Below are 24240 nucleotides of genomic sequence, written 5' to 3'. Positions count from 1 at the left end.
AGTGCGCACGGTAGCATTAGCATTACCATACAACACACCTTTTTTGTTTCTTTATAATAATAATAATAATAATTTGAATCTCATTACTCCTTAAATTACAGTTTACATTGCTCTGCTACATCTCACCACCAACGGCACCAATCTCAGGTTAGTTGGATAGGATATTATTATTATTATTATTATTATTATTATTATTATTATTATTATTATTTCTTATATTTCAGATCCATTTCTATTATTCTATATGAAAACTATTATCCGATTTGCTTTTGATTCTGTGTAGTTTATTATGAACGAAAATTTGAGAGGTTAGGGTTTATATTGATGTGAGTTGACCTGATACCGAGCTCGGCTCGGCTTATTTTGAGCTCTTTTTATAAGTTTGAGCTCGGCTCGTGATTCGTGAATCGTTTCTTCAAGCTCAGGCTCGGCTCGGCTTGCTTGTTATTTGTTAATTAGTTTAAATGCAATTTTAATTGTTTCGTTTTATTTTGAGATAAACCTTAAATGAGCCTAAGCTCGGCTGCAGGTCGTTTGCTGTACCGATGATTTATATAATTATATGTAATATTAATCGATCGATTTGGTTCAAATTACAACTCTCCGTCATGTTATTTTTCACGAATCTATCGTATTTCATGAAATTAAGCGTTACCAGTTGTTTGATTTTGTTTAGCTAGGTTTATGTTGTTCTATAGAAGTTTTTAAATTGTGAATTTAGGTTATTAAGAATGAGAAATTATGTAGAATTTGAACTTGAGAGGCTAGTGTTAGATTCGAATAATTTCATGTGAGATGTATAAATATTTGCTGAAAATTTAGCTGCTTATCATCAAGTATTTGGGGGAAATTTTAGCTAAATTAGGGTTTATATAATTATTATATATATATGGAGAATCATGTAAGAATTTGTTGTAAGAAAACCTATATTGAGGTAAAATTAGTACTGCATCTTGCCTATAAGGGGCTAATGGTGAGCCTTGGCCGTAGGCGCATGACACTTAAAAAGTGAAGGTTCGAAACTGAGGTGGTTAAGGGGGTGTAAGACTTGGAACGATAACCTAGAGGTCGTGAGTTCGAAACCGATCCTAAGCGCCAATCTCCTTGTCGCTGAATGAGGCTGATTTATCTCTCACGTGATGGGCCTGGGATGGTTTGGCGTGGGCCGGTTAGCGTGTCTGGAACAACACGTTTTAGAACAATAAAGAGCGAGGGCCCGAGATAAGCGAGGTGGAGGCGCATAGCATAACCATACGACTTTTTTTGTGGGTGTTAAGACACGTTTTAGGCTTGTTTAGGGATGTCCTTTAGGATGGTTGTATGCAATTTTTGGATGTTTAGACTAGTTTGCCTGGAATTTGTAGATTTTTGCCTGAATTAATTAGCATTTGGCGGAATCTCACCATAAGCCGACCAAAATTTGGCTGGAATCTCACTCGATAGTCGTTGGATCGCCTGGATGGCAGTATGGCGCTTTCCATACGCCCGAAGGGCTTTTGACAACATAGCCTATATCTAGCTATAATTAACTTATTTTAAGTTGCATAAATCACTTTCAGACTGCACATCCAAATTAGTTATTAGAAATTTAGAGTGTCTGAGACTGAGTAGCATTTAGAATGATTTCATTGTTTTTCATTTAGTTTTAGAGTACAAAACACCACCTAGAAAAATATTATTGGGAATCCTTTTTTGTTTTTGAATTACGAAAGCGAGTTTATTGAATCATTGGCAATTTGGACTTGATTTTGATGGACGATATGCATTTACACTTTTGACTGTAATAAATCTGTAGTAACAAACAAACTTACCATAATTTTCTATTAATGAGAGTTCACAAATATTAGGAGGAAGAACATGGCATGTTCACTAATTCGGTTTAAAGTCACTGGCTTGTACTTTAAATAATTAATGTTTACTGGTTTTTGGAGTTGTTAGGTTAAAATAAACATGGTATGTATGGTCTACTCACTACTGTTAGGTTATACATCAAGTATCATTTCGGGTTTTTTAATGAGATTAGTGATATCTTATACGCTAACGTTAATTATGGAAAATTTGACTAAAAAAGAGTGATCCTTGGAGCTACTGATCGTGTTCGTTTATGGCTTTATGCAGAGAGAAACAATGTTTCTAGAAGTGGAATGTGTCCATCAAGTAGTGATTCCAACGAAAGACATCGACTCAAACGGGACAGTCCCGACACGTTTAGTCGTAACCAACCTTTTGAAACGGTTAACAAAATACAAAGCGTTAGAGGGAGTTGGTTACATTCTCGGAGTCACCAAACTAAAAACCATTTGCAAGGAAAAGAGTCACGATTCCACAAAATGCATCCACTTCTCAGTAGCGTTCAACTGTCGCACCCTGTTACCCATGAAAGGTGAAGTCATGTTTGGCATTGTGCACATGGTGACCCGGACTGGGGTTTTCTTGAAATCCGGGCCCATGGAGCTTGTTTACCTATCGACTCAAAAGATGCCGAATTATTACTTGGTTGACGAGGGAAAACGCTTGTTTTTAAGTGATGATATGTCGAGGATTGAAGAGGGTGTGGTCATAAGGTTTGTGGTTATGGCAACTAGGTGGAGGCAGATGACTTGTGACATTTGTGTTTTGGCAAGTATTGATGGTGACTTGCTTGGGCCGGTTTCTACAGCCGGTTTAGATGGGTTCGATTTGTAGTTTGTTTATGATAGGTGTATAGATTTTGGTGAATGGAGTAAAGTAGGAAGTTGTGATCGTTTATACTCTCGTAAAGGTTACGTCGAAAGTCAAAGTGAAAGTTATATGCGTTTTGGGAAGTTAAGTTATAGTTACTTTACCTTAAGTTAGGGCTAGTAGATTAAATGTTAACATGTTTCTACTGTTACATGTATCCATTTTAATATGACTACTGACTACAAGAAGAATGGGAAAACATAATGATTTGTGGTATACATTTTATTTTGGTTTATAACTTTCAAATTCATTAATGTTATGGTACATAAACTTCTAAATTGTATAATGTGTGCATCAAATTGTTGGACCGTTGATATGGTGATTGAGCCGTTTGACCTGAGTTAGAGTGTGATAGTTGTGACCATGGTTGCAAAAGTCGTTAGGCGCTCCCAGGGCGGTCGACTAAGGAGTTGCGAGTACTCGGTTTAGGTGGGGTGTACTCGGGGAGTACTCAGATATGGTATTTTACAAAGAAATTCATTTTTCGGAGATTATATATATGTCAAATATGAAAGTTTACTAAATATTCTACAAAATACAAATGAAAAATACAAAAACAATCAATAACACGTACATATTAGTTCAAGAACATGTCCCAGCTAATGAATTATGTACCTCAATCGAACTTAAATAAGAGCTTTGTGAGTTGAGAACTTCGAATCGGATGATAACAATGGTGGTTGCGAGTTTAGAACAGAAATCAGGTTGCGTGTTAGCGTGAAAAGGAAAAAAACAGTGGTGGGCTCTTAGAAAACTTGATTTTTTTTAATAAAAGTCAAAATTTTGTTAATACCAAGTTGGACCGCCTAGGCCGAGTAGAGCCGCCTAGGTCCGAGTCGGACCGCCTAGGTCCGATTCCGAGTTTTTTGACCTTGGAGAAGAAAAGCGGTGCAGTGAAGTGCCGAGGAGCGCCTAGGCACCGAGTACTCGGCCGCCTAGGCCGAGTTTTACAACACTGGTTGTGACTGAGGCGATGCAAGCACTTGGTTTAACGACTTGACACTATGCTGATCAAATGAAGTTATTCACCATTCACTATGCTGACAAATGCAAGCGCTATGCTGATCAAATTAAGTTATCGACTTGACATGACTTGACAGTTTCGCTTGTTTTTAGTATTTTGTGACAAATTGTGTACCAAAATCTTGTATTCTTGGCTAGAGGCAAATGCGTCGGATTAGAGGTGCACACAGAACCTGGTTAACCGGTTTCTAAATGGTTCGTACTCGAAAATGTAACTGGTTACTAACCGGTCCAATCCTAACTTGTTACTAACTGATCCTAACCGTCGGTTAGTAACCAGTTTATATTATTGATTTCAAAACCAGTTAACTGAAGCGGTTAACTGATTTTTTATTAATATTTTATTAAATCGGGTTTTTTCCGGTTAACCGGTCCGGTCTAACCGGTCAAATAGGTTACTACCCGTCTTGAAAAACCGGTCTCCTCGTTTAGTTTGCGCCAAAAGAAAACCGGTTAGTAAAATTACCGGTTAATGGTTAACCGCTTTGTGCACCTTTATGTCGGATGATTATGTGATGGGCCAATAATCTTTGTTTTCACGAGTTGAAATAAGGTTCTACCAACGTCTCTTCTGATGAGAAAATCGGTCTTGTTGACCACATAGGCGCCACTTGTACGCCACGTCATTAAGTTTATATGTATACGACCTTACTATAAAAGAAAGTATTTTGTTCTCTAGTAACACATAATTCATTATTAAGTGTATATTTCCAAGTAAAAATTGGCACATGAAAGCTAAATCTAGTTAGAACCTATGATAATATACTCAATTTGACACTACAATGCACAAAGTGATAATTGAAATAGGGCAATCGAATTAGTGTATTACTATTTCATTGAATCAAATTACACCGAAGAATCATAACCGAAAGAGGATGTAAATCATATACGAAACAAGATTGGCAAAGAGGACAATCACCACCTATTAACAATATTCATCACCTTATTCTCATGAGCTCTCACCTTTTATCTAATCGTTTTATCTCACCGCGATGTCGTGCCTTTTGGCAAGTGTTCATGGACGTTGACCTTAAATGAGGGTTTTTTTGGGATAGAATGACAAGTGTATTCCAGTAGCCCATTTGAAGATTTCGTTGACTATTAAAAAATGGTTTGCAAATAAAATGAAATAATGAATTGTGTTTAATATTTTTAAAAATTAACATTTAATTTTGTGACATGTCATTTTCTCACGTACTCCTTGTAGTCATATATCATGTGACGTTAAATCCCATGTGTCAGCAAGTGTATTTGCAGAACCCAATTGATGAGTTGTGTAAGTGTAAGTTTTACACAAACAATGAAAGCTATGGTCCTGAAACACACTACTAATTCTTACTGTTCATATAGTATGATATGAATATACCACATTAATTCGTTATGTATGGATGATGAGATTTCATTGATACAGAACTAATTCCAATAGACTTATTGGAGGGTCCCATTGACGTGCATCCAGTAAGAATTGAAAAGGATATATTATTTTCTATAAATGTTTCAAGGAGTGGGTTTGGGTGTTTATTTAGGAAGATATAACTCTTGTGTCACATCTTTTTTTTTTTTTTAATTTCTTTCAATAATTGCATAATTTCTATAAATGTTATAAGGAGTGTACATGGGTGTTAAACATTAGAAGGATTACGTTGTTTTTGTATTTCAATATTCTTTTTCATTTCTCTCTTTTTTTTTTTCATCACGTCCGTACAAACCTAAACCTCTCTTGTGGAAGAGATGTTATTCGAATATCATGTTAAGTACCAAATTGGCAGAGCGAATAAGACATGTTACATGGTTTTCCTTCTGAAAAGCCACCGTGAACTAAAGAGACGGAAGAAAGAGCGAAGATGTACTAGAGAGTGACATATGACAAAAAAAATTTACTTTTTTTTTTTTATCTTGTAGTGTTATTTATAGATATAGATTTCACATTGCCAAATAATAACCATACTTGACTGACGAATTTGTTGAAATAAAGTCTTTTTACTAATATTTCATCGCAATAAATGAACACATTAAATTTAAAATATTCGATGTAAATAAAACCCTTCACTTAAATTTAAACATACGATATATCATAACCACAATCACTATTTGGGATGTTGCAATCGTGGGATGATGTTGGTCTAAGATTGTGTTTAGCACGAACCCACTTTTGAAAAATGATCGATCAGATATTAATTTTCACATTAATAGTATTGTATAACCCTGCCACCAAATGACTAGCCGAAATTTTACTAAATATTTGTAATCGAAAGGGTATTCATGGTTCTTGGAGAAGCACCCAAATCGCCCAATTTCATAGTACTTGAATCATATAAGACGATATTGCAGAAAACCCAAATCATCTTTCCACACTAAACAATAAAATTCACTTTTTTCACATTCGGACGCTACTACCCGATTTCTTAATCCAAATTAGTTTGCCAAATCATATGAACTAGTGTTCAAAAAGTACCCAAACTACATGATACCCTTCACCAGCTGTTTTCCAGATGCCTTAAGTACGTTGAGTTAAAAAAAACATGTCTAAACTAACCAACACCTGATCGACTGTCATAAAATCTAACACTTTACCAAGTCATATGAACTAGTTTTGTAACACATTTTGGTCAACTTTAAGTAATCAACTTAAAAGAAATAAAATTATACATTATACATATTTCATACATCATTATATCATTATCAATTACATGTATGTATAGACACATGTATACAACATAATCATACTACCCCATAATATTCCCACTCCTAAACCCCTCACATTGTCTAAAAGGCCTCGAAACCGGTCCACCTGCACTCGCCGGACACGCAGTTAGCCCCACCGCGGGCGGGACCATACAATTATAACTTAAACATAACGCCGCCCCACCCGGCAACACCATACTGCTCTCCACCGGACACCCAGTCAAATAATTATGCTGCAAATACAAAGTCCTCATCATTCCGGCAAACACATTGCTGACGTAAGTTTCAGGCACCTCACCGGAAAATGGTTATTATTCAAGAACAGCGTCTCAACCGTGTTTAAAAAACTCGGTATCTCGCCACTGAGAAAGTTGTGGCTTAGGTCTACGGTCATTCCAGGACCGTAGACCAATGAACTTGACCGTGAAAAAGAAGATGCTGTAAGCACACCAGAGAAATTATTCCGTTGGAGGAATAATGAGGTGACAGAAGATGTGAATAATATTTCCGGTATGGGCCCACTAAATTTGTTCATGCTTAAATCAAGATAAATTAAATTAGATGACATCATAAACTGTACCGGTCCCCACAGACCGTTACTAGATAACGACAAGTGTCACCGGAACGTTGCCAGGCAACGTTCCGGTGAGATTATTTCTGCTTATATCTAAATGTATAAGCTTCGACTCGTCAGAGAAGTTTGGTAGTTCTCCGACGAGTTTGTTGTAGGAGAGTACCAGTACTTTGAGATCTGGTAATGATGTCAGCTCTGGTGGGATGTTTCCTGTGAGCTTATTGTGGCTAAGATCCAGTGTGTGAAGAAATTGAAGCTCAGAGAAAGACGCTGGAATCGTCCCGGTGATCCGGTTGTCGGTTAAAGAAACAACTCTGAGGTTCTTTAACCGGCGACCAATTTCTAATGGGATGAATCCGGTGACGATTCCAGCGTACAAGATCAGTTGTGTCAGCTCGGTGAGCTGGTACACTGATTCCGGTAGAGTTCCGGCGAGTCCCGGTGAGCCGGAGAGTCCAGTTCCTAAATACAATGCGGTTACTCGTAATTGAGAACCGATGACGGAACAGGTGACTCCGGAGAAAGTCGAACAAACATTTTCTGGGGAGGTGAAGTTCCACGAGGCGAAAAACTTGCCGGAGTTGACGTCGGTGAGCGAGTATGTGATTTGTTGAAGTGCATTGAGATCAGTGTTGGCTAATTGTTGTTGGTGAGTTGGTGGAATTGAGAGAAAGAGTGTGAGGATGAGTGTGAGATATTGCTGGAAAATGTTGTTATGGTTCATCTTTGGATGGAGATGAAGAAACAGAGGGTGGTTTTGTTTTGTTTTGTTTTGTTTTGTTTTGTTTTGTATGTATAGAGATGTTGATGAAGGGGTTTTTGTCTGTTGGGTCAAAATTAGAAGTGAAGACGGTTAGACGGGTGGTCACAAAAATTTTATTTTGGAAATAAACTAAAATCCAGATCTCGAAATATATATATATATATCTATAATATATATAAACGAAGACATAAAAATCCTACGTGTCGCGATGTGGTCGCCCCCTTTTTTTGGAGTCACCAGATTTGCTTGATTTTTAAATAAAGGCTTCTCATGCATTTGACCCGAATTCATGGGTATGGGTCTTACCAAACCCAGATATTCCTTAAGGGTTATAACACCTCATTAAATTATAAATTATTCTCAACAAATTATTGATGTAAAAATCCTATAAAATAGGATATAATAAAAATTAATATCTTATTTATTTTAAAAAATATATATTATTTAAATTGAAAAACCAATTTGATAATAAAAAAATAAACGGTTCTTGGGTCTCATCAAACCATAAGTATATTATTAACTTTCATAAATATTATTTATAATTAAAAAACCAAAAACCAATTTTATAGCAAAAAAAATAAACGGGTTTAGGGTCTCATCAAAACCATATATCTTTTAAACCAGGTTAAAACATCTCATTTATTTGTGAAACAATTTATCATCAAACCATAAGTATATTATTAACTTTCAAACAATAAAAAAAATATAAATTCTAAAAATAAATAAATATTAGAACAAGTTATATAAAACAACCCCCGTAATACGGGGGATAAAAACTAGTATATATATATAATTTTATGTGAAAAATAATAATTTAATGAAGTATATATTTTATGTTTATGTTTGGGTGCAAATGGGCCTAGCTGTTTGTGAGTTACTGGAGTTCGGGTAGATAAAAAGTTCAAAACGAGCTGGTTTTTCGAGCTTGTGTCTCAGATAAAACTGGTATGGCTATTGAGTATGAGTTCGAGTTTTGTATGAAAAATTCATTTAGGCTTGACAGTCATTGTGGATTTTTAAATTTGAACTATTTTGGACTTGTATGTTTAATTTCACATTACACGGTTGAGCTTTTGTTTGTTTAAGGTTTTTCTCAAGGTATATAAAAATAATTTAAAACATATGAAAATTAGTTAATATAAGTAATAAAAAACGAGTCAGGCTTGAAAAAACAACTCATGAGCCAAACTCAAGATTTAGAAAAATAACTTTACATGAACAGAACTCAAGCATACGTTATTACAAGTCAAAATGAGCCAAGCTCAAATCTAGTTGAGATTGGGCTTGGCTCAGCCAGTTTACACCACCAACTCTATAAAATATAAAAAGAACATTAAGATATTCGTGAACCGATACCAGTATTAATGGTTTATTGGGATTTTGCTAGTGTTAAATGATGATGGATATACATGAAGGTTGGTTACTATTTTCAAATATTTTAGTTATTTTGAATAAACATGTGTGTTCATTTAAGAAGATTATTATATTTGGAGCTTTATTAAATGATGTACTATAACTTGACATCATCATTAATGGAGCGGTATGTATGTCATCGATACTTTTTTTTATTGTCTTTGTCTATGTATGTCATAAGATTTTAAATAGGTATACTAACGATGAGCATTTGAACTCGAGTATTGGTATTGGTGTTCATATAGATTCACAACGATATTCTATACTCACTTTAATTACTTAAAATTTGATACCGATATTACATCGAGATAAAACAAGTATTGATGTTGTGCTGATAGATTTTGTACAATATTTTGTACCCATTTTTCTTGGAAATTGGTACTGATATTTTCGGTACCAGTCTAATACCGATCTCATCCCTAGTCATGACTTCATTTTATAAGGAAATTTTTTGGGTGCATATAGTATGTATTAACCAGTTACAATTTTGAATAGTTGAATAACTACTATACATGTTGCTACATAAACCCATGATATAGTTATTCAGAATGATGCAACAATGAAAAATATGAGATCGTTCTTGATCAAATTAATCCCGGTGTTCGTTGAAAAACAACTCATTGGGTCCAAATTCCCACAAAAAGGCGTATTACAGTACATGTATGCTTTTAGCCAAAATTTTATTAAATATGAAAGCGTATATAACTAAGAAAAACCCGACTCAACTTAAAACGAAGGGAAATTTCCCAAAATAGCCCATTTATAGTTAGTGTTTCCAAGTGTGACATTCGTTAAATTCGGATTTCGATTTTCTTTCACGCTTTATTTTAATAAGTTATACTTCAAACCCATCATGTAGGCGTGTACAAATCGTTGTTCATTTAACATAAAAATTAGTTTATAAGTTGTAAGGGGTAATCTTTGCCATTTTTGAACCTATATTAACTTTTATTAAGTTTTATACCATTTTTGTAAAACAATTAGAACTTGAGAGACTAAAATGTAACATTTATATACCATATATATATTAAAAACCCTAACCCTATTTTTATTATAACCACCAGCCGCCACACCCCCCCCCCAACCGATTTCCGGCGAAGAAGCTGTCGGCCACCACCTCTCCACCGCACCACCACCTCACTCTCCCCTGTTCACCTCAGCCACCACCCTCCCCTTTCTCCCTTCGTTTTCCGGCGAGCCTCCCCTCATTCACTTTTCCGGCGACTGGAAAACCGGCCGCCGTGGTCACTCTGTCCCGCAACTCTCTCTCTCAGTCGCTCCCTCTCTCTTTCTCTACCTCTCTGTCTCTCTCGGCTTTCTCTCTCTCTATCTCTCTCGGCTTTCTCTCTATCTCTCTCGGCTCACTCTATCTCTCTCTCTCTCTCTCTCTCTCTCTCTCTCCGTGTTATCTCTCTCTCGCAACTCTCTCTCTCTCTCAGCCTTCGTTTTCCGGCGGTTGTTGTTGCTTCGTCTCCAGCGGGTTCGGTTCGTTTGCTTCCCGATATCGAACCACGACTCATGAACACGAAAAAGGTATATAATTTGGGGTTTGGTATTGTTAATCTTTCATATATCGATTTGTCAGAATTAGATTGTTAATAATTGGCTTGGTAGTATCGGTTATGTTTTTGGTCAAATACTTTGAAACGAATCGGGTTTGCGTTGTTGGTATGAATTGGGTAAAAGATGAATACCCGAGAAATGGATATAATAAGTTCTTGGGTTTAGTTATTTTGGTTCGGTTTGGTTGGTACGTTTGTTAAATTAGAGGTCTCGGGTTCGGGTCATCCTAGATCGGTTTTTGGTATTGTTTCTTGTTATACTTAATAAATTTATTATTACTATTAGTGTTAACTTAAATATGTAAAGATTATTATTATTATTAACTAGATATAGTATTATCATTATTATTATTATTAACAAGATTATTAATATTATTATTATTACTATTATCTTTTAACAAAACTATTATTATTATCAATATTAAAGTAATTAATATTATTAAAGATCATCTTATTATTATCTTCATATTATTATCATCAATTATTAGCAATAATATCATTATAGCTATTTTATGAATTCGTTTAGAAATCAAACCGACATCGAGTATAATATCATTATTTACTATCAATATTATTTATTATTATTATTATTATTATTATTTTTATCAACAACATTTTAACTAATACTAAGATCGTTATTCTTAAACTAATATTATTAGTATTATTAATAATAATTATTGTTATTATTATTATTATCATTTTTATTATCATTATTATCTTATATATCTATATATATATATATATATATTCATAACATGTTCTAAAACTATTATTATCATTACTATCATTATCATTAATAATATTATTATAAACTTGATTATCAATTCAGTTTTTTATAAAACCGAACCATTGATTAAAAACCTGTCTTGTCCTTTTTAATATTAGTTTAGCTAATTAAAAGCCTTAATAAAATAATATTATTTTTATTTTAATTATCAATTAAGTGTGAGTCCTTAATCGTTAACAAATCAACCGGTAACCCGATTAACAACCGAACCGTCTCATTCAATGTTTCCAATATAGTTTCATTATGACTTCAAGTTCATTAATATATATTACATTATTTATTTTAGCTAAGGTGTTTATCGTTTCAAGTCGGATCTATTCGTTTACCGTTCGAGCTTCATTTATTTATCTATTTATTTATCGGTTCATCAATCGAGGTGAGTACTTTCATACCCCTTTTTCCATCTTTCGTTTTGGGGTGACATTTCATACTTATCAAACTAAATGCTTTAATTACTTGCATCTTTAACCCACAAACGTGATTGTATACCTTACTTGAATAATTGCTCGATTTGGTGTTGTATGCTTATTTGACTATGTGTTTACAGCTTTCGGATGGTGAAACTATAAATCCTATACCATTTGGCAATGGCAAGGTGTCGTTAACGTATGCTATTAACGATAACTATAAATCATAGACTACTCGGCATCCCCTTGTAGTTAGGTGGTGCTAATGTAAGCTTATTAGCAACTGTCATAAAATCCTAGACTAATTGCCAATAGCTAGGTGTCGCTAACTTGTTTAGCGATAATTATTTATTCTAGTTTATAGCTCTTATTTATTGTTTTGTATACAAGTTTTGTGGATTTTCATACTATACACTTATATGCTCAAACTTATGAATTGCTCACCAACCTTTGTGTTGACAAACTTTATTTTATGAAATGTTACAGGTTTGACTTTTGTTGACTCGAGTGCTTGACGGAAAACGTTACCAAGACCTTTAGGATATTAGCAAAACGAACAATATAATTACTACTTGTATTCAGTTTGTTTGTGTAGACGAGAAGTGTTGTTTATCGATTTGTTGAAATAAAATGAGTTAAATGAATATTGTCACTTTAAATAGTGTCTTGTGTATTTGTCCAATCACGTTGTACCCCGACATGTTCCGCCTTTGGTCGGGGTGTGACACCAAGTTTGTCCCCCATAATCAAGTTTCCAACTTTATCTCTTTGGTATCTCATCGCCGACGACATGATAGCGAACACCGACGATGCATTACCGAAACAAATTGGATAACGACACATGGCACAAGTTGGCCGGAATAGGTCGCTAGGACCCTATGTTAGTGATAACATGACGCGGGGACCCTATGTTAGTGATAACATGACGCTGGGACTCTACGTTAGTGATAACGCTGAAACGACATGTTAGGTTATATAACATGACGTCGGGACTCTACGTTAGTGATAACGCATAGCAGCTACCCTACGTTAGCAACATAACGCATCGTCAACCCTATGTTATACCCAACAAGTCGCCGGCCATGAGATCCGGTAGGTCTTCGCGGGCGATGTGAGCACGGGTGTCAGGTATGGCATCCCGTCGTTGACCTAGTTAATAATAACACATCGTCTGGGCCGAAGAACACATCGCGACGACCTATTCCTGCCAGATTCCGGCCACGTGTCGTTATCTTATTTGTTTCGGTAACGCATCGCCGGTGTTCGCTATCATGTCGTCGGTGTTCGCTTAACAAAGGAATAAAATTAAAAACTTGAATTATGGGGGACAAATTTGGAAACACTAACTATAAATGGACTATTTTGAGAATTTTCCTTAAAACAAAATGCTAAAAGAAGGCGAATTTTAATTAACGACCTCCCGTAAAGAAAGTCATTGACAAAAACTAAAATTGTTATCATTACTCCGTTTGACTAAAAAAATAATAAACACACACTGACTCATGTCCGTGAGTCGGCGATAAAAACCCTACGGAAACGGCTACACGCTGCCACTAGCTCACCGTGAACCCTAATATCTCTCACTAAACTCTTTAGTAAGTATCATTTTCTCAATTCAATACTTTAATTTCCGATTTTTAGCTATATATATATATATATACTCGTCAAATTAGGGCAAAAATAAGTGTAATATGTGATCAATTCGTAATGTATTTCAACTCATTTGTTGTTATAATGTATATAAGATTCGATCGTAAATTAGTTGTTAGTAGAATAAGTACACTTCATTTTTTTTATAACATTGTTCAGCTTGACTAGTCGAGATCGGCTTGTAAAGGTAATGTGTAAACGAGCCGAGTATGAGCTTGACTAGGCTCAAGCTCAGCTCGTTTTGACTTACGAGAGCTTGAGCTCGGCTTGTTTGAACTAATTGTAAAGGTAATGTGCAATCGAGCCGAGCTTGAGCTTGACTAGGCTTAAGCTCGGCTCGTTTGAACTAATTGTAAAGGTAATGTGGAAACAAGCCGAGCTCGAGCTCTCGTTTTGACTTACGAGAGCTTGTGCCGAGCTCGAGCTCAGCTCGTGAGTCGTTTTTTAGCATGAGTTTGGCTCGGGTTCGGCTCAGTTGTTTTTTTTTATATATATAGGATCATGTGAGAACCATTTTGAAATCGAGAACTTTGAGAACCATTATAGACCACTAAAAAATTTCTTTTTAAGAAAATAAAAAAAAATTATAAAACAAAAAAGACGCGGAAAAAAGTAAAAAAACCAAAAAAATTTATTTTTCAACCCGGTCTCATAAAATATATATATATAATACATAGAAGTCCAAAAGGGTTAGAAACTTAATAAATAGTAAAATACACAAGGCTTGTTAAGGCTCCATGAGCGTAAACGATCTTCCCATATTAGGCTCAAGCTCGAGTTCGATAACCAAACGAGTTTTATTCGTGGCTCGATTGTTTTGAGCTTTTTATTGATTCAATCTCGAGTGACTCAAGCTTAAGAATCCCTAAAAGTCAAGGCATGCAATATAAGGTCTTTCTTTGTCGGTAGTGTGTATGAAAACACACTGCAACTTGCAGATGAATCAAGGAATCTAATCACATGAATAGAACCTTGAGCATTTAATATCAGCATCCATTGTTCATGTCTTTGTTAATGCTTCTCTTCCGGACTTATATTTTGATGTGTTCATATGCTATAAATTTGATTTTGTGCATGATTGTTTCTTTGTCTGGCGAGTGTAACGCTAACCAAACTGAATATCTAATGTGTCGTAAAACAAATTTTCTTTTATGTAGACTTGTCTTTTACCAAGGTGTTGATTAATATCCGTATATCCGTTATACGATATATAATTAAGGATTTATCTTTAATGCATACAACCTCCTTAATAGTTCTATTTACAAGTAACGCTTGGTTTTAAAAAGCAACAAGGTTTAAAACCGAGTCGCAAAAACCGAAAAAAATTGCTGTACAAACATCCAGATGTACAAATATATATGAGGCGCGCCTCAGACCATTTTCAGTGCGCCTTTTATGGGTAGACAGCGAGGACCTCCGCCTGAGGCGCACTTTTTAAAACGAAGAACTAGCGTAAAAGCATCTTTTGGAATTATAATAATACTGTAATTCATTATGCATTTTTTTGTTAAAAAGATGGACAAAAAATTATGCAGTCAACCCAACTGTTCCGATCTGTTTTGACCCGCACTTGAATTGACCCGTTAACCTACCCATCTTGCGCACTGGTATGTTGCTTGTTTTACAAGAAAGTAGGTTTGAAGCAACCACCTGCGAAGCATAATAACTATAACCATAATAACTTCTTTATAGGATTAAACCAACCACATTTTAGAAAAAAAACAGTTTATAAAAAAACATATGTAAAATTAATTGGTATCTATAACACAACCTTAATAACTAAATATGCATTGATTTTGATTTTGCCATACTTAGCTTCAACTCAGTATTCTTTTTTTCTGTTGTGACTTTTATTACCTCCATTGACTGTTGACCAACTGGCCCCCCTTTGTTGCCATAGATCTCATTGTACAGTACTATAGAAACAGCTCCCACCCAACACACGCACACGCTAGTCGAAACGAAGGACAATAATTGTCTTTCATCATTATGCAGTTAATAACCAAATAAGAGCTCAGGCTCAAGCTCGGCTCGTTTGAACATATTGTAAAGGTAATGTGTAAACGAGCCGAGCCTGAGCTTGACTAGGCTTGAGCTCGGCTCGTTTTGACTTATGAGAGCTTGGGCTCGGCTCGCCAGTCGTTTTTTAAGCTCGAGTTTGGCTTGGGATCTGCTGAATTATTTTTTTATTAATTTATATACTTTTTTAAATAGATTATATATTTCGAGAAAAGTAGAAAACCCTTAAACGAGCTTAAGTTTGGCTAGAGCTCGTTTTAGTACCTTAAACGGGCCAAAGCTCAGCTTGAGCTCGGCCACTCGGCAGAAGTCTAAACGAGCTAGAAACTTAAATATACACAAGGCTCGTTAAGGCTCCACGAGCCTAAACGATCTTCCCATACTAGGCTCAAGCTTGATAGCCAAACGAGCTTTATTTGAGGCTCGGGCTTGGATCGTTTTGAGCTCGTACAGAAACAGCCCCCACCCAACACACGCACACACACTTCGAACGAAGGACAATAATTATATTTCATCATTATGCAATTAATAATTTTAAACCGATTTCTTATCTTTTTTATGATAGGTGAGGTAAGATTGGCAAATGTTTCTCAAGGTGCAGTTAAACTGGAATGTGGTTATACCAGCCGAGAACCTCGACATCAAAGGATTGATGTTACAAAAGGCGATTCTGGTCCGTTTGTTAGATGACTTCTCCGCCAAAAAAGCAACCAAAGATCTCGGATACCTTTTAGCGGTGACCACATTGGACAAAATCGGAGAAGGGAAAGTAAGAGAACACTCGGGTGACGTTTTATTTCCAGTCAAGTTCACTTGCTTGACCTTCAAGGTATTCCGAGGTGAAGTCATCGAAGGAGTGGTTCACAAGATTCTCAAACATGGTGTGTTCATGAGGTGTGGACCAATCGAGAATCTTTATTTATCCAATCAAAAAATGACTGATTACCAATACCAGATTGCAGAAAACCCGTGTTTTTTGAACGTGAAAACGGGGTCCAGAATCGAGAAAGACGTGACCATGAGGTGTGTTGTGATTGGGGTCAAGTACATGGAGGCGCAGAAGGAGTTCCAGGCTGTCGTCGGCTTGGAGGGACATTACCTTGGCCCGGTTTAATATGGGTTTCTTTTGACTGATAATTATGCAGAGTTTGATGGTCTGTTAATGTAAAAAGATGGTGGAACCTGAAGTCTGTTTGGTAGGGCTGTCAGTTTGTGTTTAACGTGTTTAACAGGCTAGAGATGACGTGAATAACACAATAATCGAACATGAAAATGACTCGTTTAACAATTGTCTTTGGTGGTTTGAGCATGTCAGTTATACATTTTATGTACCAAGGAGAAATGATGTACTCTAGCGTCTTAATTTTAATTATTTTTAAAAAAGTATAAAATTATATAGCGCACTTCTTTGCTAAACAGGTCTTATCGTGACCAAGCAGGTGCCCATTATAAAGGCCCTATTGTTTGGTCAATGGGTCAATGCAAAGTGTGGTCATCTTATTCAGTTGTTTTGAAATATTTTGGGAATCTTATAATATCAAGTTGTTAGTTGTATTGAGTGGAAGACAACAAATTATGTTGTCTTTTATGGAGTTTGTTCATTTTGTAACTTTGCTTGCAAGGGTGTCTATCATGTTGGGACCGGTCGACCGGACATGAACTTGACATCAATTGCAAAATCAATAATGTGGAAGCTAAAAACCAAAACATTATAAATGGATTTTTAAAAATGTAAATCAGAAGGATGGAGTATTATTTAAAGCTTGAAACAGAAATATAATGATGAATCCAAGAGAACACATTGTGTAATGAATTCTACGGCCTCGGCTGATTTGTGTGTTAGTATCCATGAGGTTTCAAGTCCGAGGCTTCAAACGATTTTTGAGGTTGAAGCATGTATTAGGACCCGAGAAGAGGATCCGCCACCACAACGCCACGAAGATGGACCCGGACAGGTTGTCTTCTTATATCGTTACTCAAGTACTTACCACTGATGGTGCCGTATTTTGAAGCAACGTTAATAACTTGAAAGCTATAAACCAAAACAATATAAATCGATATGAAAAGTGTAAACCAGGGTTGTGCGTGGTGCGTTTTTGGGCTAAAAGTAAACCAAAAACCAAAACTTCGGTTTTTGGATTTTAAAACCGTTTGGTTTCGATTTTTCCGGTTTTCGTTTTGGTTTCGGTTCGGTTTCAGTTTTTATAATTTGAACTTGAAAATTTTACGTCGAAAAAAAGGTTGGCCAAAAATAATAAATTTAGGTATAATATAATTTGGTTAGTTAACTATTATACATTTGGCATAAAATATAAGAGTTACATATTTATTAAATTCTTATAAATAAAAAAAATAAATATCTAGAAATTCGGTTCGGTTTTTTTGGTTTTTATAGAAACATAAAACCAAACTGTTGGGTTTAGTTTCGGTTTGGTTTTTTTCATTTGAATTTTTCGGTTTCGAATCGGTTTATTCGGTTTGTTGCACATTCTCGTGTAAACCATAAACAAGACAGGCCCAACCCAAAAATTAGCTCAATTTCAGTACCGCCCGGTTAAAAGTCAACAACCAATGACAAGGTTGTTCAACACTTCTACAGTTCTACTCTTAAGCTTTCTCCTAATATATACTGCTACATGCATTATACATACATATCATATAATGATTTTACATGCCCGACTGATTTGAGGGCCGGAGTACCCACAAGGTTTCAAGCTCGTGGACCTCATAACGACATATTTTGTGGTTGAAGCAAGTAATGGAACCCGGGTAGAGGAAACCGACACCACAACGACACCAAGATGGATCTGAACAGAGTTGTCTTGTCCTCGCACTAGTATCTAATAACTTTGAAAGTAATAACTAAAATAGTAACATAAAACAATGTCGAAAACTGTATACCAGATACGATAAACAACGCGTGACCAGTTTGTTAGACTGGAAACAGGAACACAGATTGGTCAGGACAAAACATGTATCAGAAACCAGACTACAAAGATGAATAAAATGAACAATGATTATCAGTCAATCTATTATGTATACATTAATAACTAATACAATTAGCAATCATCAATGAACATTTACACTGTTTTAAACCTGCAAACCAAACCGATTCCGCTCTTCAACAATTCACTCAAACCTGCATATAACGAGCCAGATCTCGAGCTTCGGCTGGAGCTCGTCTACGCAGAGTGAAAACATAATGCTACACGAGGCTTGTTAACGCTCGACGAATCTAAACCATCTTCCCATACAAGGCTCAAGCTTTATTTGAGACTCAAACTCGATAAGGCTCGGCTTATTTCAAGCTTTTTATCAGCTCAGTTCGTTTACACCCCTATATTCGCAAGACAGAATACAAAGATAACCAAATTCAGATCAATATCCAGTAAACCGACAAATAAGCACCTTGCGAACCGCCATCCTCATCACCACCAGACAACAACGATCCATACGGCGACTCACGACCATCCGGCACCATCAATATCGCGTGCAATCTTACCACAAGAGCCGATATCAAAACCGACAAAAACACGTTCCACCAAACCCCATCCACTACTATTACAACCAGAAACCATTTCAAATTGAAAACTGTAGACCAGAAGCCATATTATTTTAAATTTGAAAAAGAAAAACAATGAAGTAATCAAGAAAAGATCAAAAGAAACTGGACCAGTTTGATAGACCGGAAACAGGAACACAAACAGGACAAAAGACGCATCACAAGCATGGATATAAAACAAGCCAGGCCCGAGCTTGATTTCGGGTAATGAGTCATTTTTCAAGCTTGTGCTTGGCTCAGGATCGGGCTTGAGTTCATGACTTCATGTACAGTATCTTAACAAGCCAAAGCTCAAGGTCGAGCTAGGCTATGCAGTTTGAAACTAATACATAGAAGTTCAAAAGAGTTAAAACCTAACGCTATACTACGCTTATTAAGGCTCAACGATCCTAAACAATCTACAAGGCTCAACCTTTACTTATAGGCTCGAGCTTAGCTAATTTCGAGTTTTTTATCAATCTGATCTCAAGGAGCTCATGAGCAGCTTAGCTCGTCTCAGGCGTAGCTAATTTTGAGCTTCTTGTCGATCTGATCTCAAGTAACTCATGAGCAACTTAGCTTGTCTCGGGCTTAGCTAATTTCGAGCTTTTTATTGATTTGATCTCAAATAGCTCGTAAGCAGCTTAGCTCGTTTGCACCCCTAATCACAAGCCATACCACAAAGACAATCAAATTCATATCAATATCAAGTAAATTTCATTCGAAAAACATGATTATCATCAATCAATCAATCAATCTCTTATGTATACATTAACTACTAATAACATCATCAATCATCACTCAACACTTGCATTCAAAACCTGCAAACCAAACACGCCTAAACGACCTACAAACGCTATACTACGCTCATTTAGGCTCAGGCTCGGGCTTAGCTAATTTCAAGCTTTTTATCGATCTGATCTCAAGTAGCTCACGAGCAACTCAGCTCGTTTGCACCCCTAAATACAATCAAGCTACAAAGACAATCAAATTCATATCAATATCAAGTAAATTTCATTGACAAATAATAACATGATCATCATTCATCAATGTATACATTAACAATAACTAATAACATCATCAATCTATCAATCTATTCCTGCAAACCAAACGCGCCCTTAGTTCGACAAATAATATCTTCACTCCTTCACCACCTCACTCAAACCGGCACATAACCACCTCGCGCACCTCCGTCCTCTTCCACACTCGACAACAACGATCCGTACGGCGACTCGCCACCATCCGGCGCCATCAATATCGCGTGCAAGCTTATCACAAGCGCCGATATCAAAACCGACACAAACAAATTCCACCAAACCCCAGCCACCGCTACCGCAACAACCGTAACAACCGATAACGCAATCACAACCATCCGATCACCAATCTCGATGTCTAACAACACCAATGGCTCGTCTCGTGCAACAATGAAGTAGAACCATAAGGTTATGATGATGATGAATATTATGGCCTTGATTGGATGAAAAATTAGGGTTAGGATAAAGATAACGAGTGAGATGATGACGTAATTGGCACGAAAAGTGTGGAGGTTGTTGTGGAAGCGGAGAGAGAGGTCTGGGAGAGATGGAGGGAGAGAGATGGAGGAGAGAGAGAGGAAGGAGGATAGCCATGGACGGATTGATGACGTGGCGGTGGTGGTGGAATCCATAGGTGTGGTGGTGGTTGTAAGGGTTTGTGGTTGTTAGGGTTATTGAAATTACTGAAGATGAGCTGTGTATGCTCCGCTGTGGGTATTGGTATTGGTATTGGTTATTCCGTCGTGAGTGGTGGTACCGTCAGGTCGGCAGGCGGTAGTAGTATAATAATAATAATAATAATAATAATAATAATAATAAGTTTAGTGTGACAAACCGACAATTGTTAATAATATTAATAATATAGATATTATTATGTTTCTTATATCACCCACCAAATATAGATTGGTTTGTTCCTTAAATTTTCTCTTCTTATAAATACCAATTGGTATTTCATTGTATGACACACCAATTAATAATATAAACTTATTCTCTTCATAATTCTCTTCTCATCTTCTTGCTAGTAGGCTTGTTATAAAACATGTTATCAACACGAATTGCTTTTGGAGTTGAATCATCATAAGGTATGCCACATTAATTAACTTGTATTTATTCTTGCTCCTATCTTCTAACATAATCCATATTGTAATCCATATAATATTGGGTGTGTTAGAGATTGGTTTAATTCTTCTTTTATACATCACAAAATAATTCATATGTTTATATTGTCTGTTTACAAAAAAAATTATTGTTCAGTTTTTAAAATAAATATAGAATTTATAAATACAAAAGTTATTCCGGTAGAAAATATAATATACTTTCTATGTTGATTTCTTTAATATTGATTTCTAAATTATGAATACATATAAATTTTATAATATTAACAAAGATATATAAATCGTGTCTCAAATTTCATTCCATTAAAAACTAAATTATATTCACAGTTTATGAAATCTAATTTATGACAAGATTGAATTCATTAACATACATCACCTAAAAAATAGTATCTATTATACAAGTATTTGTGTTGTCGTCTTATTTTCATAGTATTTAACTCAATTGTATTGCTATTATATAGTTCGCTATGACAAATCTTGTAAAGCTTGAGTTTTTAGCTCTTGACATTACCGGAAAAAATTATTTGTCATGGGTATTGGATGCTGAAATCCACTTGGATGCTAATAATCTTGGTGATACAATTAAACAAGGAAATAAATCAACTATCCCAGATAAGGCAAAAGCCATGATTTTCTTACGCCATCATATCCATGAGGCTTTGAAAACTGAATACCTAACTATTAAGGATCCACTTGTCCTTTGGACAAATTTGAAAGAAAGGTATGACCAAAAGAAAACGGTAATATTACCGAGAGCTCTTTACGAGTGGATTCACTTAAGATTGCAAGACTTTAAGTCTATAACCGAGTATAACTCAGCAATGTTTAGAATCACGTCACAACTGATTCTGTGTGGTGAAAACATTACTGATAAGGAGATGTTGGAAAAAACATTCTCTACCTTTCATGCTTCAAATATGTTGTTGCAGCAACAATATCGTGAAAGGGGTTTCACCAAGTATTCAGAGCTTATATCTTGTTTGTTTGTGGCCAAGCAAAACAATGAGCTTCTCATGAAAAATCATGAGACCCGTCCAGTTGGTACAGCCCCATTCCCAGAAGCGAATGTGGCAACATATAATGGCCAAAGTGGAAATCGTGGACGCAGTCGTGGTCGTGATTACCAACGTGGTCGTGGTCATGGTCGTAACCGGGGGAATCATCATGGTGTTCAGTTTAGAAACCCAAAAGCCCACCAAAAGTGGCATGGTAATGAAAAGAAATCTAATGATGAAAAGGGTAAAAAGAAATGCGAAACTACACCGAATGCATGCCATAGGTGTGGAAGTAATAACCATTGGGCTCGTGCATGTCGAACGCCCAAACACTTGGTGGAGATTTACCAACAATCCATCAAAGGCAAAGGAAAAGAAATTGAGACACATTTCACATATGATGATGGAAGTGTTGATACATCCGGTGGTCAAAAAGACCTTAATGAAGATACTCACATGGATGTTGGTGACTTTACTAATGATGCAACTAAATTGGATTATGATGATTTCCTTGCTGATCCAATTAATTTGGATTCCGGTGATATTTTGGCTGATACAACCCAGTTGGATGCTTCCAATTTTTTTACATATGAATGATTTGGTTTAAGTTATGTTATTTGCTTGATGTTTCTTTAGACTTTATGTTTGAGATTACGTTTTGTTTTGAAGCACACTAGACATTATGTTTTGGGATTTTTTTTTATGCTTGAAGTATCTTAAATGTTTTATTTATGCAACTTTTATTTTATTTGAAGCATATGGAGTGGTTAACTAAACACCCTATTAATGACGAAGATATATGTTTAATAGACAGTGCAACTACACATACAATTCTTAAGAAAACGAACTATTTTTCTAATTTAGTTATAAAAGAGGCAAGCGTTAGTACTATATCCGGTAGTACAAAATTAATTGAGGGTTTTGAAAAAGCTTGTATTGTGTTACCTGGTGGAACACAATTTTAAATTCAACAATGCTTTATTTTCACCACTGTCTCAAAGAAATCTAATAAGCTTTAAAGATATTCGTCTAAATGGATATCATGTTGAGACAATAAGTGATGAGCATAATGAGTACCTTCAAATCACAAGTATGAAATCGGGTAAAAAACATGTATTAGAAAAGCTACCCGCACTTGCCTCCGGTTTGTATTGCACTAAAATTAATGCAATTGAATCTAATATGGTCATAAACAAGAAATTTATGGACAAAGAAAATTTTATGGTTTGGCATGACCGGTTAGGCCATCCCGGTTCAATAATGATGCGAAAAATTATAGAAGATTCATGTGGGCACTCTTTGAAGAACCAAAGGGTGACTAAGGACATTGCATGTGTTGCATGCTCAAAAGGGAAGTTGATTACTCGCCCATCACCAATTAAGGTGGGAACCAAATCCCTTACTTTCTTGGAAAGAATACACGGGGATATATGTGGACCCATACACCCTCCTAGTGGACCATTTAGATATTTTATGGTGCTAATTGATGCATCAACTAGATGGTCACATGTGTGTTTACTATCAAGTCGTAATATGGCATTTGCACGACTACTTGCTCAGTTGATAAGACTAAGAGCACATTTTCCAGATCACCCCATCAAGAAAATTCGACTGGATAATGCTGGTGAATTTACATCCCAATCATTTAATGATTATTGCATGTCTATTGGGATAAGTGTAGAGCATCCTGTACCTCATGTACATACACAAAATGGGCTTGCCGAATCGCTTATCAAGCGACTTCAAATGGTTGCAAGACCGATGATTATGAAATCAAAACTACCAGTTACTTCTTGGGGGCATGCGATTTTACATGCAGCAACACTAATTCGCATCAGACCAACGAGTTATCATACTTCATCCCCATTAAAATTGGTTTTTGGTCAGGAACCAAATATTTCCTATCTAAGGATTTTTGGTTGTGCCGTATATGTTCCAATCGCTCCACCAC

General features: G+C 35.9%; 2 protein-coding genes and 3 pseudogenes across 2 annotated transcripts; 3 read left to right on the top strand and 2 right to left on the bottom strand.

The window, feature by feature from the left end:
* Nucleotides 1–2920, top strand: LOC143602337 (DNA-directed RNA polymerase IV subunit 7 pseudogene; annotated as a pseudogene).
* Nucleotides 2921–6380: 3460 nt separating this feature from the next.
* Nucleotides 6381–7737, bottom strand: LOC143602336 (uncharacterized; annotated as a pseudogene).
* Nucleotides 7738–13440: 5703 nt separating this feature from the next.
* Nucleotides 13441–16752, top strand: LOC143602335 (DNA-directed RNA polymerase V subunit 7-like). The gene is made up of 2 exons (XM_077079482.1): nt 13441–13530; nt 16170–16752. Exon 2 carries the CDS (start codon nt 16188–16190, stop codon nt 16716–16718), a length of 531 nt encoding a protein of 176 aa, XP_076935597.1. The 5' UTR covers nt 13441–13530; nt 16170–16187; the 3' UTR covers nt 16719–16752.
* A 3377-nt stretch (nt 16753–20129) lies between these two features.
* Nucleotides 20130–20834, bottom strand: LOC143602334 (PRA1 family protein D pseudogene; annotated as a pseudogene).
* A 927-nt stretch (nt 20835–21761) lies between these two features.
* Nucleotides 21762–22886, top strand: LOC143602330 (uncharacterized). Its single transcript, XM_077079481.1, has one exon. It carries the CDS (start codon nt 21762–21764, stop codon nt 22884–22886), a length of 1125 nt encoding a protein of 374 aa, XP_076935596.1.
* The last annotated feature ends 1354 nt before the right edge of the window (nt 22887–24240 follow it).

Source organism: Bidens hawaiensis, unplaced genomic scaffold (assembly GCF_021521415.1).
Source record: "Bidens hawaiensis isolate Kalapana, Puna unplaced genomic scaffold, B.hawaiensis_p1.1 tig00058659_1, whole genome shotgun sequence".
Classification (NCBI taxonomy): Eukaryota; Viridiplantae; Streptophyta; class Magnoliopsida; order Asterales; family Asteraceae; genus Bidens; species Bidens hawaiensis.
The sequence above is the reverse complement of the archived record's forward strand: the minus strand, read 5'-3'. Positions and strand labels throughout refer to the sequence as shown.